Genomic DNA, 16002 nt, shown 5'->3' with positions numbered 1-16002 from the left:
AAACATTTCTGTGGTAATCTCTTCATGGTTTTGTTTCTTTCCATGGAACACAAGGAGAGGTGACCTACTCTATGCACAGCATTTTCACGCTCCTTTTTAAACATGCAGGATGTGTCTGCCTTGGGGGTGATAGGACGTGGGAGTCATCTCATTACCAATGCCAAATGCAATCAGTAGACAACTTGCTGCTTTAATTTCTGAGGACTTATTCTTATAGTTATGGTTGTAGTTAAGCTTATCATGTGATCATTTAGAAAAAAAGGTGAATAGTTGTTTTTCCTCTAGTATATCTACCCATTGGCAATGAGTAGTTAGGATTAAAAGCTCCATCTAGCCCAAGGCTATAATGAATATTCAGGAAAAATGATTCTGTACTGCTGCTTAGGGAAGTAAAAAGACAACCCCTGTAACATTCAAATCTCCTGTGCCTTTGGAATAAACAAGCAATATTTGATTAAGAACAGGAAGACAGAAGACACACTGATGTACGTCTCATACCAAAAGAGACTTTATATGGTATTAAATTACCAACAGATTCCTGTAGGTACAGTGCATGAATCAATATTATGTTTTAGCTGATGATATTTTCACCAAGCTTTTGTTTAGATGGTGTTTGTTTAAAAACAAAAAAAATACAGCAGATAAATGAAGTGTGCTACCAACGGATGTTACAGTCCATTGAAGCATTTGTTCATTCTTCTGGATTGACACACAGAGCGAAATTATGCTACACATTCTGTAACAATCGCACTGTTTCATCATTAATGAGAGAAGCAACAAACATAGTAATGTATGATAGAAGAGATAATTTATAGCAACATGGTAGACTTTGAACCAAAAGCATGAAAATCCTGTACTACATTAAGCAGAATAATATTTTAGTTAGTTCATGTTGTTGATTTTGCGAATGTAAATGCCCAGCTGTTTTTACAGCTAATAACATTTTATGTATCAAGCCATTTAGAAAATATTTCTTAACTATGCAGGTTTCATCAACCACTTTATCAATGATAAAAGCTGCAGGCACTTTCATAAAGTTGGAGTAAAAAAAGATATTTATGTTGTATTAACAGTGACAGGTATTTGTTTGTAATGTGATTTACAGGCCTCAAGATTCATTCTCTTACAAGTTATGTGCTAATCCTTGAATGTTTTATAAATCAAATCTCTGCTAAGAATCAGTAAATGAGATTTGTAAATTGGGGTCAATCTTTCAGAAATCCAAGTAGATGGGAGGCCCTGAATCAGCAAAATGAATTAGGCAAAATAAAGCCTGTACATAGCCTCTTTAAAACTAGTTTTTGGTACCAGGCTGCTTGCCTTGTTAAATTTGCCCCTGAGTTTAAAACTTTGCTGAAAATGATAAATTAATATTCTCACAAATCCTGTTTTTAACTGCATTTCAAATGGGGATAATTTCTTTAGTCAATGATTGCACTTAGAAGTGAATTCTCTATTTCTAATCACTTAAATCTTTCTCAAAAGTTGTGTTCTTGTGTGACCTCTGCAAATTGTTCTCAGTCCAATGGCAAACTTCTACAGAGATGTTGTACACCATCCACTGAACTTCCCCTGGATTCTATAAATGTAGTTCATTCATTTCATATGAAAATTAGCTGTCCGGTGACATGAATATCCTGTTTTCAACCATCTGATGACTTATAATGCATTTTTCCAAGTCCTCAGTGCAAATATAGTAGGAAATTATGAATTTTATAAATGAAAGAATAACTTTTTATTCTAAAGAATAAAATGTGATGTTACAGCTAAAACCAGGTGGGGATATTATTCCTCTTTGAGAATATGTTGGTTGTCTGTAGAGCATAAAAGCTCTGGTGTTCTCATGCAGTGGCTTCATGGCGTTGAAATCGCTCTGGCAGCAGGGAAGCTCAGGCATGTAGTGGCTGTGGCCACTGGACACTTGCGGCGTCACTTCAGCGAGGGGAGAGAGGACGGCCTGGGGTGGCTCACTGATGCTGGCCGCTGCACCAGGAGGAATCTGAGCAGGAGGGGGCTGGAGGCAGAGCAGAGGGAGGAGGTGGAGGAGGAGGCTGGGAGGGTGGATCAGCTGGATGCTCCAGTACAGCTCCACTGTAGGACTCGCACTGAAACGGGAACTAGCGAGATCGGTCACGTGTGTGTGTGTGTTTTGGGGGTGGCAAAAGGGTAAACAGTAATTTTTTTTAAGGTATCCAGCGTTATCTTTATATGGTATATAATTAACGAGAAAATGAATTAGATAAAAGATTACGGGAAAAAAATCAGCTTTAGAAATACCTCTTTCAATCCAAAAATGTCAAATTTAATGGAAATTCTTATTTTTTGTATAAAATTTAACACCTTTCCAATTCCTATCAGTGACTGTCTCACTATGCAGTAAAGCACTGTGTTAACTTTTTTTTTCATTTTTTCCGTGTTTCCTCACTGAACATTCCTATTTTTTCCTTGGAATATTAAGTGAAGTAAAATCAAAGATTTCACCTCCTTCAGTTGAGTTTTCAAATTATTTTCCTATTAAGTTACCTGTGGTTTTGGTACCTATTAAGTTACCTGTGGTACCAAAAATGGGCAGATTTCCAAGACTGGTACAAGTGAGCCTTTCAAAAGGGCTTTGTCTAAACATGTGCTGTGCAATCTGATACGTAAACTGTTCACTAGCTTGAGAAACTGAAGACCCTTCCATTGCATTCGTTGCATTAATCTTGCTGTGGGATAAGCAGAACTGATGGAAAATGAAGGTGTTTACTTAATTTTGGAAAAAAAAAAGTCAAATTATTATTTCTGAAGAAAGACATGCTAGTTAAATTGTCTTAGGTAGGATGGAAATTGGGCTTATATGAATGAAAGAGATCTCCCAATAAGTTATTCAATGTGGATTAAAATAACTGTGTTTTTTTAAAGTGTTAGGGTGTGTTGGAGTAAGAATTTTTATGGCAGCACTATAAGCACGACGAAGTCAGCATAATGAGCTATGTGGTGCCAACATCCTGAACATTATTACAAGGATTTCTAAGGAGAAGAATTAACATAAAGGATATACAATTCATGTCTTCTAGAGGGTCTCTCATTTCTGCGTTAGGCCTCAAGGAAATTCAAAACAGAAATGAAAGTCAAAGATGCAACTACTTTCATACTGCCAGTGCAGCATTCATACATATTTCATGGAAGCCGTATGGGCGGGGAGATCACCATTTTTATTGGAATAGCACAGCTAAGTCTCAGGGTTTTACTATTCATGTCAAGCACTGTGTACTTTCCAGGAACACAGCCTGTGGGGTTTTTTTGTTTGTATTTAACCATTGGTGTAAAAAGAAAAAAGAACAAGGGAATATTTTCTGTGTGTTCACTCGACTGACAACCTTGGTGTCCACTCGATTGTTTTAAACTAAATTTCATTTAGGCTCATCCCATTTTCAGTTGCCACACAGCAATGCAGCTCTCTGAGTTTTTACAAGATCCAAATGGGAGAAAATTATTCATATATGACAGACTTAATTATCTGAGAGAGTGATAAAGATTTAGTAAATGTAAATAATTGCTGCGGTACCAATTAGCCTACCCACAGGTTATACTTGTACTAAATCTTGTAATAGCACCATTCAAGTTTTAACCAGATCACGCACCATTTTCTACGTGCATCAGTATTGCAAATTGTAAGGTATTTGTTGAAGAGAGTTATCGATAGCCAACAGAAAAAAAACAACAGCCCATACCCTAAGAGTTATATTGAACAATAACGATTATGCGTGCCAGATGCAGAATGATAGTTCCACTGAGCTGTTTTCAATGGAGAGGATAGTTGATTGCTGTCTACATGAGACGTATTCCATAAGGGAAGTAAATACCTGGAAATCATGAAAAGCCAACACTTAAAGATTTCGATTTCTGGCTTTAACGGAGAAGATTTTGATCTTTCATTTACACGATGGCCAGCCCAAGTTATTCTCTGAAGTCAGAGGAGAGTTCAGAAATGCTGAATTGCATTCTGATAGCCCTGCAACCTCGACTCATCCTTGTTGTTCTGATCAAGGCATGATCAGCAAATGCTTCAGGTTCACATTATTTTATAGGATACTGGTTATTTTCAGTATACCTTACACAGAGTGAGTCATTAAAACTGAAAAGTAATTTTTAAAATAAATGGGTAAAGAAAGTCTCTGTCATCCAAAATGATATTTTCCCCTCTCTGGGAAGGGAACATTTTGTGATATCTTTGTCTTTTGGAAAAAAGAAAAATAGCAAAATTTCCTTTTTTCATGAACTAACCTTTCTGTAATGGATTTGCAGTTACTCGGTGTGTCTGAAATAAGTTAACTAACGAGATGAGGTTCGGCCCTGATGTGTAATTTCACAGAATCGCAATATAGGCACTTATAGCAAAGTTTTCTATTTCCTTGATATACCTTTTGTTCATATTACTTTTAATTATGTTCTATATTTATCTGACCTATTTGAACAGGATCCAGAGCTGGTACGGAACATCTGTCGCTGGGTTAGACAAGCTGTTCGGATTCCTTTCTTTGCCAAGCTGACCCCAAATGTCACTGATATTGTGAATATTGCTATGGCTGCGCAGGAAGGTAACCGATTCCAGTGCACAAGCTGTGCAGATTTACTAATTTGCTGGATGGGGGAAGATAGGGGAGTTGCTGGAATAATAACAAGTAACAACAGAAGCTACGAGGAAAATAGTTTCTTTGACGTATTTAGAATAAGCACAGTGATTAAAGGCTTCCTAATTTTGTCCATGCTTCTAGAATATAGCAATATATGAAGAGAACTATATTAGACTTTTAACAATAAATCATATGTTTGTGTTTGTGTTTGTCTGCACCCTCCTATTTCTATCATATTTATACGTTTACTATACCACTGTAAATTCCCCTATTCCTACGTTTAGTAGTGAAAATGGTGTGTGTGTCCAGCTTTCTGTCTTCAGCTGTTTATTTGAATTTCTAGTTACTTCACAGTTTCACAGTTTTTCTGTTGTATTTTTTCCTCTCTTGTTCTTATACACATGATTTAACAAAAAGTGACTGACCTTTTCTTTCACAGGTGGCGCAGATGGTGTTACAGCCACCAACACTGTGTCAGGACTGATGGGACTGAAAGCAGACAGCACACCTTGGCCAGCCGTTGGTGGAGGACTGAGGACCACATATGGTGGCATGTCAGGTAGGTGTTGCCCTTTTTGATGCACGGTACTTCCTTGGAGGCTTTCAAAACATCAGGAGGTCCTTGTAGTGGGCTAAAATATCATGTCTGCAGTCACACCGAGTCCTTAAAGCTCACTGCTGGTCAATGTTTCTAATAGTCATGACAGATGGAACAGATTAAGTGTGAAGGCTCTTGGGTTGCCCTTTCCTGAATGGTAAAGCGCTGCATCAGAATACTGTGATAGGGTCACTGGAGAGGGAAGGAAATCTCTTCTCTCGTGACCCTCGCTTTTCCTCAAATTTTTCATTCTGTCACAATTGTCAGGCCCCACGTTAGACAGAGGCTAATGAAAGGGCATCGCAGGGGGAAATATCAACAATCCAAATGCAGTGTATGTTTCATAGCCCGAACTCCAGCCTTCCTCCCTCCTTCCCACCCGGTGCACCTCTTCCACAGAGGTTATTTCCTCCTTTTCCCGCTATGGTAAAAATGATAGACTCTATTAGGCAAATATATGCGGTTTTTTGTAGCCTATTCCTTGAGATATACAAGAATATCTTGTGTAGGCCATATTTCCTGCTTCACAGTTTAATTTTGAAACCAGCAGCAAAACTTTTACACTCCAGTTCAGTGCCTGTGCACGCTAATGTATTAATCTATTGACCCTGTGCACTCTGTTGCTGTGACAACATGAACTTGGCCTTGCAAAGACAATATTGTGAGCTTCTTGACTTTACTGGTATGGAGATTAGTCTCCTTGGTGATAGAGGTAGCAGTAAATATACATAACAGAAGTAATAGCATCCTCCTGATTGAGTCAAACACTTTTTTGTTGGACCCGCCTCCTACCTCACCCCAAAAACATAATCAGAGGAGACAAGACAGGCAAAAAATGCTTTATTTTATGTGACTGTGTTATCCTTAGAGAACTGTAAGAAATGTAGCAGAAGATACCTTTTAAACAAACTTTGATTCAGACGAGTGTATTCAGTGGAAAATTGCCTTATTGCCTTAGATAACTACATGGAATTGGGAATTTTTTGAGAATGCTGAAAAGCAAGGAAGAGATAACAATCAGAAAAAATTGTTATGCCTATTGCATAATGATTATTTCACAGTGACAGTCCAATAAGATGTTATATTTTAATATTATGCAAAATGAGAGGAAGAGGGGAACAAGAAGAGAACAGCTACAGCCCATTTCAATTTCTCTAGCCTGCCATGTTGACAGGAAAAGAATAAAGGAGGTCACAGTGGGTGCTGTGCATTAAAAATTAATAAAAGAACTATTGCAGTAGTATTTTATATAAGTAACACCATTCACATTTTCTCATTTAAGTTGCAATTTCTGAATATTCCTTCCTACCATAAGTCTGTCTAATAAAATCTATAAAATGACTGCATTATGAAAAGTGTGTCTCTTATGTCACAAATTTAAAACATGTATGTAGCGTAAATTACAGTGGCACCTGGATGCTCAGCTGTAAGGAAGGACTTACCAGCATTTCTGTGGTTTATAATTCTGTTATAAATGTGACCTGAGGAAAAGTTTCTTTTATTTTTTATATATGTTTGCGTGTGTAAGTATAAAAATGCATTTATTTTCCTGAAGTTTTACATGTATCAGAGGAGATAGATAATGTCATTTTAGGGTGCACCATTACCTATGATGCAAATCTGGTTATTTAAAAAATATGAAAACCACTAGAAGTGCTGTCAGTTTATTATGTTTTGAAAGAGCATATTGTTGCAGACAAATATATAAAGGTTTCTTACTGATAATTGACATCACTAGGTCCCAATCCCACAACTCATTGCGCAAAAGAAAGCCACAGAGCCAATAAAGTCAATAGGCTCTGCAACACATTGCAATACTTTCTGCTCAGCGATCAGGGTATAGCAGTATACAAGTTTACAAAAGCAGAAAAGCAATTTTAAATCAAGAGAGCTAGCATGCTTACAAGAAGACAAAAAATGGGAGAGCGTGTTGTCTTGTCAGAGCAAGGGGCAGGGTGGCTGTACTTCTGAGGTCTGTTCCCGGCCGTGCCAGGACTCAGCCGCGTGGCCTGCAGCCAGTCACTTGACCTTTCCGTGCTTTATTTCTCCTGTCTGTGAAATGGCAGTAACACCACTTACATGCCTACAGGCTTGTTGGGAAGTGCTCTGTGGTCCTGGCATAAAAGTCGCTTTGTAGTGTAAAGTATTGTTTTTCTATTTTGATTTGCCTAAACTACTTGTTCTATTTTATTATCTGATAGAGTCAGCAAGCTTTTGTTGCTTTTTCAAATAGTTCCTGTCAAGAAAGAATTAATTTTTTAAGTGAAAGTCAGTGCTGTTATAGAAGCAATAATTCTGGTCCATTTTTGGTGTATTTTACCAAAGCACAGCTGGTTTATCATGTTCTCTAGTGTACAAACCTAGAGCAGATACAGGGCATAGCCAAGCCGTATCTCACTCACTGGGCTTTTTCCAGTTGCACAGATTTTAGTTCTTTTCTGGACTAGAAATGGCGCTCGCTTGGCGCAGAGGTACCGTAAGCGTGGCAGGAGTCTCTGCCTCGCGGGGTGCTGGTGAGGTCTGGAATGTACCTCGGCCCGAAGCTGGTGACCCTTGGCATCACCCAGCCAGTGAGGAATTGCTTGCAATGGAGTATATCTGGACTGCTGGGTTAAACTCGGTTTTAGATCAGTCTGGGCTTGCTTGTCTGTTTTCCCCTTCTCTTTACACATAAATCATAGGAAATTCTCCCTGTCTTCAGTAGCATTGCCTGCTAGTATAGGGGTTGCTCTGTCTGAAAGGGTGTTTTTGCAGAAAAGCAGGAGCTGCTGTGCTGAGGGTCCACCAGCAGCAGCAGGGACACGTTCCTCCCTTGATGTCACGTAGAGAAACATGCTCTGTCCTCTGCACTCTGCATTTCCATTCACTCCCCTGAGAGCTGAAGGAGCCTTGTGCCTCGGTGGAGTCGTTCTCTTAAAGGACAGCTGTTCCTCAACGGTTTATAAATTCACTACGTCCACACATTTCTTAATACAATGCGGGTTGCCTTCTCCAGGTGAGTGCAAACTCACTCCACTGAGTTTGATGAAGGTTTCCGTCGAAGAGCAAATAATGAAAGTATGTTAATGCCCTGTCCTAGCAGCAGCCTGACATTTTGACTTAGTCTTCCCTGTCTTCCACTGTTCAAAAATGTGCTCCTGCATGGCCACGTACTGAAGAAAGGTTTTCTGTAAACGACTTCCTCTTGGCCTCCTCTTTCCTCCGCTTCTCGTCTGCCTCGTGCGGAAGCAGCCATACGCAGGAGGGTTGTCATTTGTTTTTCCAGAAAAAAAGAGACATTTAAAAGGGAATTTCTTTTTAATTCCTTTTTTATTACTAAATGACAGGTAGTTTCCTATGGTTTGTCTAAAATACATTAAAATAATTTTTAAAAAGTTTTTTTAACATCATTGCCAGCTCCTGAGATGTTTTGAGAACAAACTTGTGTCTCTGTTTTTTTAAAACATTTTTAGAAAAATCTTTCAAAGAAGGAAAGACATAATGAGATAACTTTAAAACTCCCATTTAGCTTTCAGTTGTCACAGTCAGTGTTTTCTTCCCAGCCAGTGCTCGGGCAGTGACCTTCCTGTTTTGATCTAATTTGATCAGCCTGAAAATTGCTAAGCTTTAAGAGGCGTTGCTGTTTCCTCCTTGCTACCCTCCTGTTTGTTGGGTGATTTTGACAGGGAAGGATCCCAGTATCCCAGGTGGGTGTTTGACCACTGGACTGTAGGATTAGTCTCTCTCTCTTCTCCACTTCCCTGCAAATATTGAATTATTAATACAAAGTGAAACAGCTCTCACAGGATACACACTCATACTAGCACAGCCTGCTGACCTGCACACAAGCCTGACTTGGGAGAGCCAGGTTTAAATCCCAGGTGTGAGCCTGGGTCCCAGCTGGGTCCCCAGGATTCCAAGTTTACCTTCTGACTATTGAGTGTTGTAAAATATCTCTGGTTTTTTTTCACCACCTACTTCTGTCCTGGTGCCAAAAAATGTTTACAGGAAAAATTTCACTTTAATTTTGACAAATTGATGTTTTCTAACTAAAATTCATTTCTAATTGGCACCATGGAGCCTCAGCTGAGCCCAAGGGCTATGGTAGCCGTACGGATTTCTGTGGCCCTATTACATGAGAGGACATTGTGCTTAGAGGATCCCAGTCTTCATCCATTTTTTATAAGTTTCCAGGAACTGCCCATTACTCAAAAAGTGGAAATGTCCTAATGAAGCCTCCAAAATATGGTTACGGAAATAAGCCCTTGTGATGAAAGAAAAATGCTAAAATTAAGATATGTCTTCCCAAACTGTATAACTATCATATATGTTTGCAGGATTAGAGACGTAGTTTGATTTCCATTAAGGGGCTTTTAGAATTGACCCAGCAGTATTTCAGGTTTGAGAATACAGAATATATGAGATTTTACCCCGGGTTCTTCCAATACGCATGCAATGCAGGGTATTTGTTTCTTAAAAAGAAGCTAATGCTGTTTTTTTTAATCCTCACAAAGAATAATGACCTCTGGCTCTGAAAGATATGTTTTAGTCTGTATAAGTATAAATTCTTTTGAAAATGTGTATTTTATAGGTACTAGAATAAGATGCCAGGTTTCCCAGGGAAATGGTAATATACTGTCAGCAGCTACACGCTTCCCTACGATTTGTTTCCTTTAAAAGTATTTTAAAATTTAAAAAAAAAAAACACCAAGTTTTTTCATGAGCTTCATACTGTGCTTCCATATTCCAGATGTGTTTTATAAAGCGCAGCACATTGCAGCACAATAGGGTATCCATTGCAGGCAAAATAGAGAAGAGCTGCTGTTTCAATTTCCATGTTTTCTTGTTCTTTGTCATCTGTTTATTTCTTTGTTTTTGTCTGGAAGCTGGATCCTTAGGGGATAAATTTATAAAACCATACACTGGACTTAGCAAAAATCTTAGTCTAAAAGCAAATCTCTCTACAGTGCACTCACTATGTAGCCTTTTAATGCTTTGTTGCAAAAATATCGCAGTATTTTACAGCAGTACTTCAAACACCTCATGTCTATGTGCTGTTATTCCTTTGTTCAATTATTCCATTCTGTAGTATTGTGGCATTATTTGCACAAATATATTGTACAGCATGTTTGAGTACGTATGTTTCTATGTTTTCCAGAACACGAGAGATTCAGAAAGTTGTGTGTTATAACTTCATAGCTGACCACAAGGGATGTCAGAAGGAATATAACTAGATAGCAAATTCAGTCATTAAATGTGGGAACGTATAATTGTTGGAAACCAGCAGAGGCAGTTAATTTTAGTTACTTTTGAGGTAAGTTAGTGGAGCTGTCTCTTTTTACAAAAAAACACTGTCAGACAGCAATTGTGACTTTTAAGGGAACACTTTGCGGGTGTTATTTCAATAAATTAAGATGTATACATTATATGAGTAATTGACATTATTAATAGGGGCATATATTCTAATCTGAAATGTATGAATTATATTGAAAGAGGAAAAGCTGAAGTTATAATAATAAGGGCTGCCTTTTAATTTTAATTTGGTGACACATCGTTAAAAGAAAAGTGAAAAAAAACCCAAGAGCATTCACTTTCCTAATCACAGTTCTCTCAGTGACTGTGCAGTGTGGATTTTGGTCAATAGAAATGAATGAAAAGCTGCCCATCACTAGAAACAAAACAAAATGTATGTATGCATAGGCACTTCTGTTTAGTATAAATATTTACCGAGAGTTAAAGACTATTTGCATTGACATATATTTATAAAACAGTGTGGATAGGAGTAAAAAACAAATATATGCCATAGTACAATTTTAATTTTGTTTTATTCTTTCTGTTAAATGTAGCTCAGCCATTAAAAGCCCTTATTTGCATATATTATGTGAGGATTCACAGAGAGTCCTCTGTTTTCCGTGGTGTCCTTGCAGCAGTCTGATTTCTCTTAGTGTTCTGCCGTCACTGGTCTGTGCAGGAGAGATCAGAGCCCTAATAATAGATTTTTGACAGGGAGCTCGCCTGCTACCTGCCCTACACAAATCCTCACTGTTCATGTTTGCTTCATGGCAACAAAGCAGACAGAAGGAAAATGCCAAGTGCTGAGTTTGAGGTACAGCCCTGCCATAGCTTGACATTTCAGCAGAATAGCAGTTTATGAGATGCATAATTTTTCATCTGGGACTCAGCTGCCATTTTCATAGAAGCTTGCGGCTCATCGACTGACTGGAAGTAGGGCAAAGGTTTACAGCATAGATCAAGGTCTACATCCTTCCCATAGCTATTTAAAAATAAGTATTATTCTCCAGATAAGGTCAGAGAACTAAGCATATTTTTTCCACTTTTAATATTTTTAAGCCAATTTCTTTCCCACAAAGAAAACACTTTACACTTTTAGCACAGGTGCCGTTTGTAGTTGATTAAAAATGATCATAATTGATTTCATTCACCAAAAGATTAAACGAGTCCTGGAAAAAGAATGAAGCGTGAGTCTTTACACACAGCATTTGAACAAAGCTGTGTTTTCTCCTCCTCTTACTTTGGAAAAAGCTCATTCCGAGCTTGAAATGAATGAAAAGTCTTTACTCTTGAAGTGTAATTGGTTTGTGTTTTATTATTGTTATAGACTGAATTTAAATTTTCACATTCATGCACATGTACTAGGGAAACAAATGCAGTGTAGGTACATGTAAGTGGGTGTTTAATTTAGAATTATACATCTCTCTGAGCTTCAGTAACAGTTCAGCATGTCACAGCCTCATATAGAACAATGGTACAGTACATTGGATTAATTAAAGAAGCCTTGCAGAGAACTGAATTCTCAGTATGTCAAGATTTCAATTTTATGTTAAATATTTTCTAAAGGCCAGACCCTTAAATCTCAGGGGCTGTACCAAGCAGTGAGCTGTGAATTTAACCATGGGCTAACTGCTAATGATAAGGAAAAGAGTCCAAGTTGAGGCAGCTGTAATACAGTCATTGGATTAGGCTATCAATCACTCGGTTCCCTGAGGAACAGGCAAAGACGACAAAACAGTGAAAAGGGAAATTAGGAAGGGAGGGCATGACTAGAATGAGATTCTTCACCAAATGTATCTGTTAGTTGGCTGAATCCCCCAAGCATCAGACGGAAATGTCCAGCGTTGCTCTCAGACTAAAAGCCAAGTATTTGTTCCAAAACTCCTAGAAAACCATCAAATCATCGTTAACTGTTGCTGGTCTGTACAAGGTTTTAGAAATGCAATCGGCTTTATTCTCCTCTTTTAATAGCCTGTAATTAGATTAATCTCTAAACTAGTGTTGTTGAACACTCTGGATTTACTGTTTACATCAAAGCTCGTATAGAATATGTCCAGTTCAAATAATTCATTTCCCAGATGAGTGGGTTTTTTTAATAAACAGATAACCGTTAAGCTATCAAGTCTTACTGATGGCTACCAAAGGCAAATGTCAGAAGGTGATTCAGATAAAATCATAAACTCTACTCAGACACAATATGGTAAAAATAAGAGAGAATGACTGTGGCCTAGCTTGCTCAAGCACGGGTGAAAGAATGTGCAGTTTTAGTCTGGGTGCAGGTAGATAAAATGGGAAATCTGTTCATACGATGGTATGGATTAACGTAATTAAGTAAAGAGTGCTCTTATGGTTAGCAACTTAGAGACATAGTCTGATTAACAAAGAATGGAAATGAACAGAGAAAGTAAAAGAGAAGTCAAAGCATGTTACAGCAGGCTGGTGGAGCAGGGTCTTGTATTTAATCTTGGTTACAGTAGAGCTGAATGCAAACTATGATCTGATGAGGAGGTGTAAGTCAGTCAGGAAAAGAAAATTTCTCCTCCCAGTAATATCAGCAAGATTGAACCCATTGGTGTTGTCTTTGCAAGCATGAGTTGATTGTCTTTCCATGTCTGTCAGGTCTAGGGGAGATGGTGTCTCTTTCTCTTATGATCACCTCTTCCAATTTTAAGCAAACGCTCACAAAAAAATCTCTCAGAATATTTTTGTGTCATATCTTTTGGAGATTATTGTGTTGAAAACTGATATATTTCTATCATAAAAAACTTACTACAATTCATTTTGGAGGTCATTTAAATATAACTGCTTGAAGTATCTTATGAATTATTTATTTGAAAAATACTTGGCATTTAAGTTCTTTTCAGTTATTCTAACACAGGAATTAAAATACTATCCAGAATTTGAAATAGACATTAATTAAAATAATAAAAATCGAGAAAAGCCCTGGTGAAGCCTACTGCTAGATTTGTTTTCTATTAAGTCTCAGTGGCTCTCTCAGTCTGGTCTTGCTCACCTTTCTCCCCTGATAATCGCAATGAAGTCAAAATGTCTTTTGACTTCCAAGCACAGCTTGAACGAGAACTAGAGACTGTGATGGCATGCAGTATAACTCTCCAGTCTTTCATACAAGACACAAGAGTGTGTCTAAACTGTGAGAACTGTGTGCCTTATGATATCCCAGCAGCTGCTCAGTGACTGGGTAGAAGGGTCACTCTGGCTTGCCGACCGGTCTCCAGCAATCGCCCAAGTTGGAGCTGGGCTTAGCTTTCTGCTCTCAGTGTTGCAGGCAATGCAGAAGTACATTTTGTACGGAAGCAGTAATTCTAACTGGTTAAGCGTATGGTCATGGGCAGGAGCACAAAGAAGATAGTTTCAGGTGGTAGTGTTTAAATTGGCCTGGAGGTCTGCAAAGCTTTGTTGCAGCGTTGGGTGCGTGATGGATTCAAACTTGAATACAGCTTATGAGAGTATAGGGAGCTTCAATATAGAAGGCAGAGGAAAGACCTGACAAAGGAAATAGGGTCCAAATTCATGTGAATACACATCAGTGTTACAAGCTCCCTGCTGTTGATCGTGCAGGGCCCATAATTATCTTTTCTTCTGACTTGTTATTCCGTACCTGAATCAACAGCAGGGTTTGTGATACAGGTGGTACTTGAGAGTGATCAATGAGGCAACCGTCTTCTGTGGAAATTATAAACTGTATCTGTCACTCACAGAGCAGAAGTTCTAATTGTAATTCCCCCAAAAAAGCAAGAATCTGGCAGAGTTTGTAAACAATTCTGATTAACAGTTGTATCAGCAGAGGTTAAAACCCCTGAGTAGTGACCTAGTGTGTCTTAAGCATGTTCATTTTTTTTTCATATCTTACTTTGCATATTGATTTGCTCTAGTCACCAAGTGGCATATACTGGTTGTAGAGCCCATCTGTATTCAGTGGAGGACATATTCTCATCTTACCTGAAAAATAAACATGTTTCTACATTTATGCAAAAAAAAAAAAAAAAAAAAAAAAAAAAAAAGTGGTACATTTAACATCAAAATATGAGCTAACAAATAGAAAAATAACTTCTTATTTAACATTTGTTAGCATGGAGCTTCCTCCGGTTCTTTCTTCTCTCTGTGGGACAGCTCTGCTTGCAGGATAGGCCAACTGACTACTGTCTTCTGCCATCGGTCTGGGGATGCTGCCACTGCTGACAGTACACCCCAACTTCTGTGTTACGTCCTAGCTCCTCCACCTGGTTAAGTAGCTTCGGTAGCCTCAGTGGCTTAGGCATCTCTGTGAGGATGTTGGGGCTCCCAACATTCTCGCTACCTACAAAACACTGGATTGATGTGGTTTAGAAATGGGTCAGGAAGTGGCTTGAAGAGAAGGTTTCACAGTTCCACAAAACTGTGCTTGCTGAGGTTAATCCAGTTGCAGGATATTTTGACAATCAGATACAGGGGTTTAGGAAAAAAAAAAGAAATAATCCTTGAACAACTTGAAACCTGGGGCATTGCTTTACATCCAGCAGCACAAAAAGGACGTACTTCCGCAGTTATTGCTGCTGTCCTGCTTCTATGTAGGAGCAGCCTTTGAAAATTCTACCACTGGTTAGCTATGATTTATGATGAACTCACCACAGTGAATACATCTTTAGTCACCTAAATCCTGCTAACATTCTGTATTTTTTAGTATCCTACTTGAATGATGAATAAATCCTAATGCCAACTTCACACATAAAATACAGAACACAAAATATAGCAGATTTGTTTAACTGCGTAGATCCTGGGTTTGTATTTCACTGCGCATCACATCATCCCTGATGAGTTATTGCCAGAAGCATTTATAAAAGTATTTCACAAACGTCGGAACATTTTTTTTTTACCTTTCAAAAAAATGCAACTAATATATAGTAGTCAGCTAAGGAGTCTGCATTTTAACGTGTCTTTTCATGCAAGCAGGCCATTGTATCGAATGAGCTATACAGGTATCCTACTCACACGCAGGATATACAAACATATCCTACAGAATCTTTTAGGAAACCTGCTGTAGTAATTTGGTTTTCCAATTTATGATCAATTTGCAATTTCTACATTGCCAGGTAATTGCAAATATCTTCCCTATTAACATGCACTGTATAACCGTCTTTACTAAGTCCTGTTTAAATCCCAAAAGACGCTCATAGCCAGGGATTGAGGCACCATTATTTGGGTTAAGTGAGAGCCGAGTGAGAACTGTTGAGAGCAGTGTCCCACTGTTTCAGAATGAGAAATCCATTGCGCAGCTGTGGCAGCTATCTAGAGAGGATGTTTTTAATGACATGACATCTGTCCATAAAATGTATGGTACCACACCTGACTCAGCACTGAGGTAAAGCGAATGCTGTGAAGAATTTTATTACAGGCAGCTCAAAATGAGGAGAAAGCTGTGGATTTTTTTGCAAGCAGGCATGCCAATGAAGACATGGTTAACTGTGTTATGGTTGTGTCTGCCTATTTATATATGTTTCATGGCCCTATTGAGTGACC

The 16002-nt window shown here is 38.4% G+C and overlaps 1 protein-coding gene across 1 annotated transcript in view; it reads left to right on the top strand.

Annotated features, from left to right (window-relative positions):
- Window positions 1-16002, top strand: part of DPYD (dihydropyrimidine dehydrogenase) — a gene marked incomplete at both ends in the record, with an annotated part of 361757 nt that overhangs the window by 264649 nt on the left and 81106 nt on the right. The window contains 2 exons of the mRNA XM_082314522.1: window positions 4460-4580; window positions 5056-5175. Coding sequence (XP_082170648.1) covers window positions 4460-4580; window positions 5056-5175 — 241 coding nt within the window. The remainder of the gene's footprint in view (window positions 1-4459; window positions 4581-5055; window positions 5176-16002) is intronic.

The sequence above is a fragment of the Platalea leucorodia genome (assembly GCF_965183815.1).
Source record: "Platalea leucorodia genome assembly, chromosome: 5".
Taxonomy (NCBI): Eukaryota; Metazoa; Chordata; class Aves; order Pelecaniformes; family Threskiornithidae; genus Platalea; species Platalea leucorodia.
This window is presented reverse-complemented; position numbering and strand designations above follow the sequence as displayed.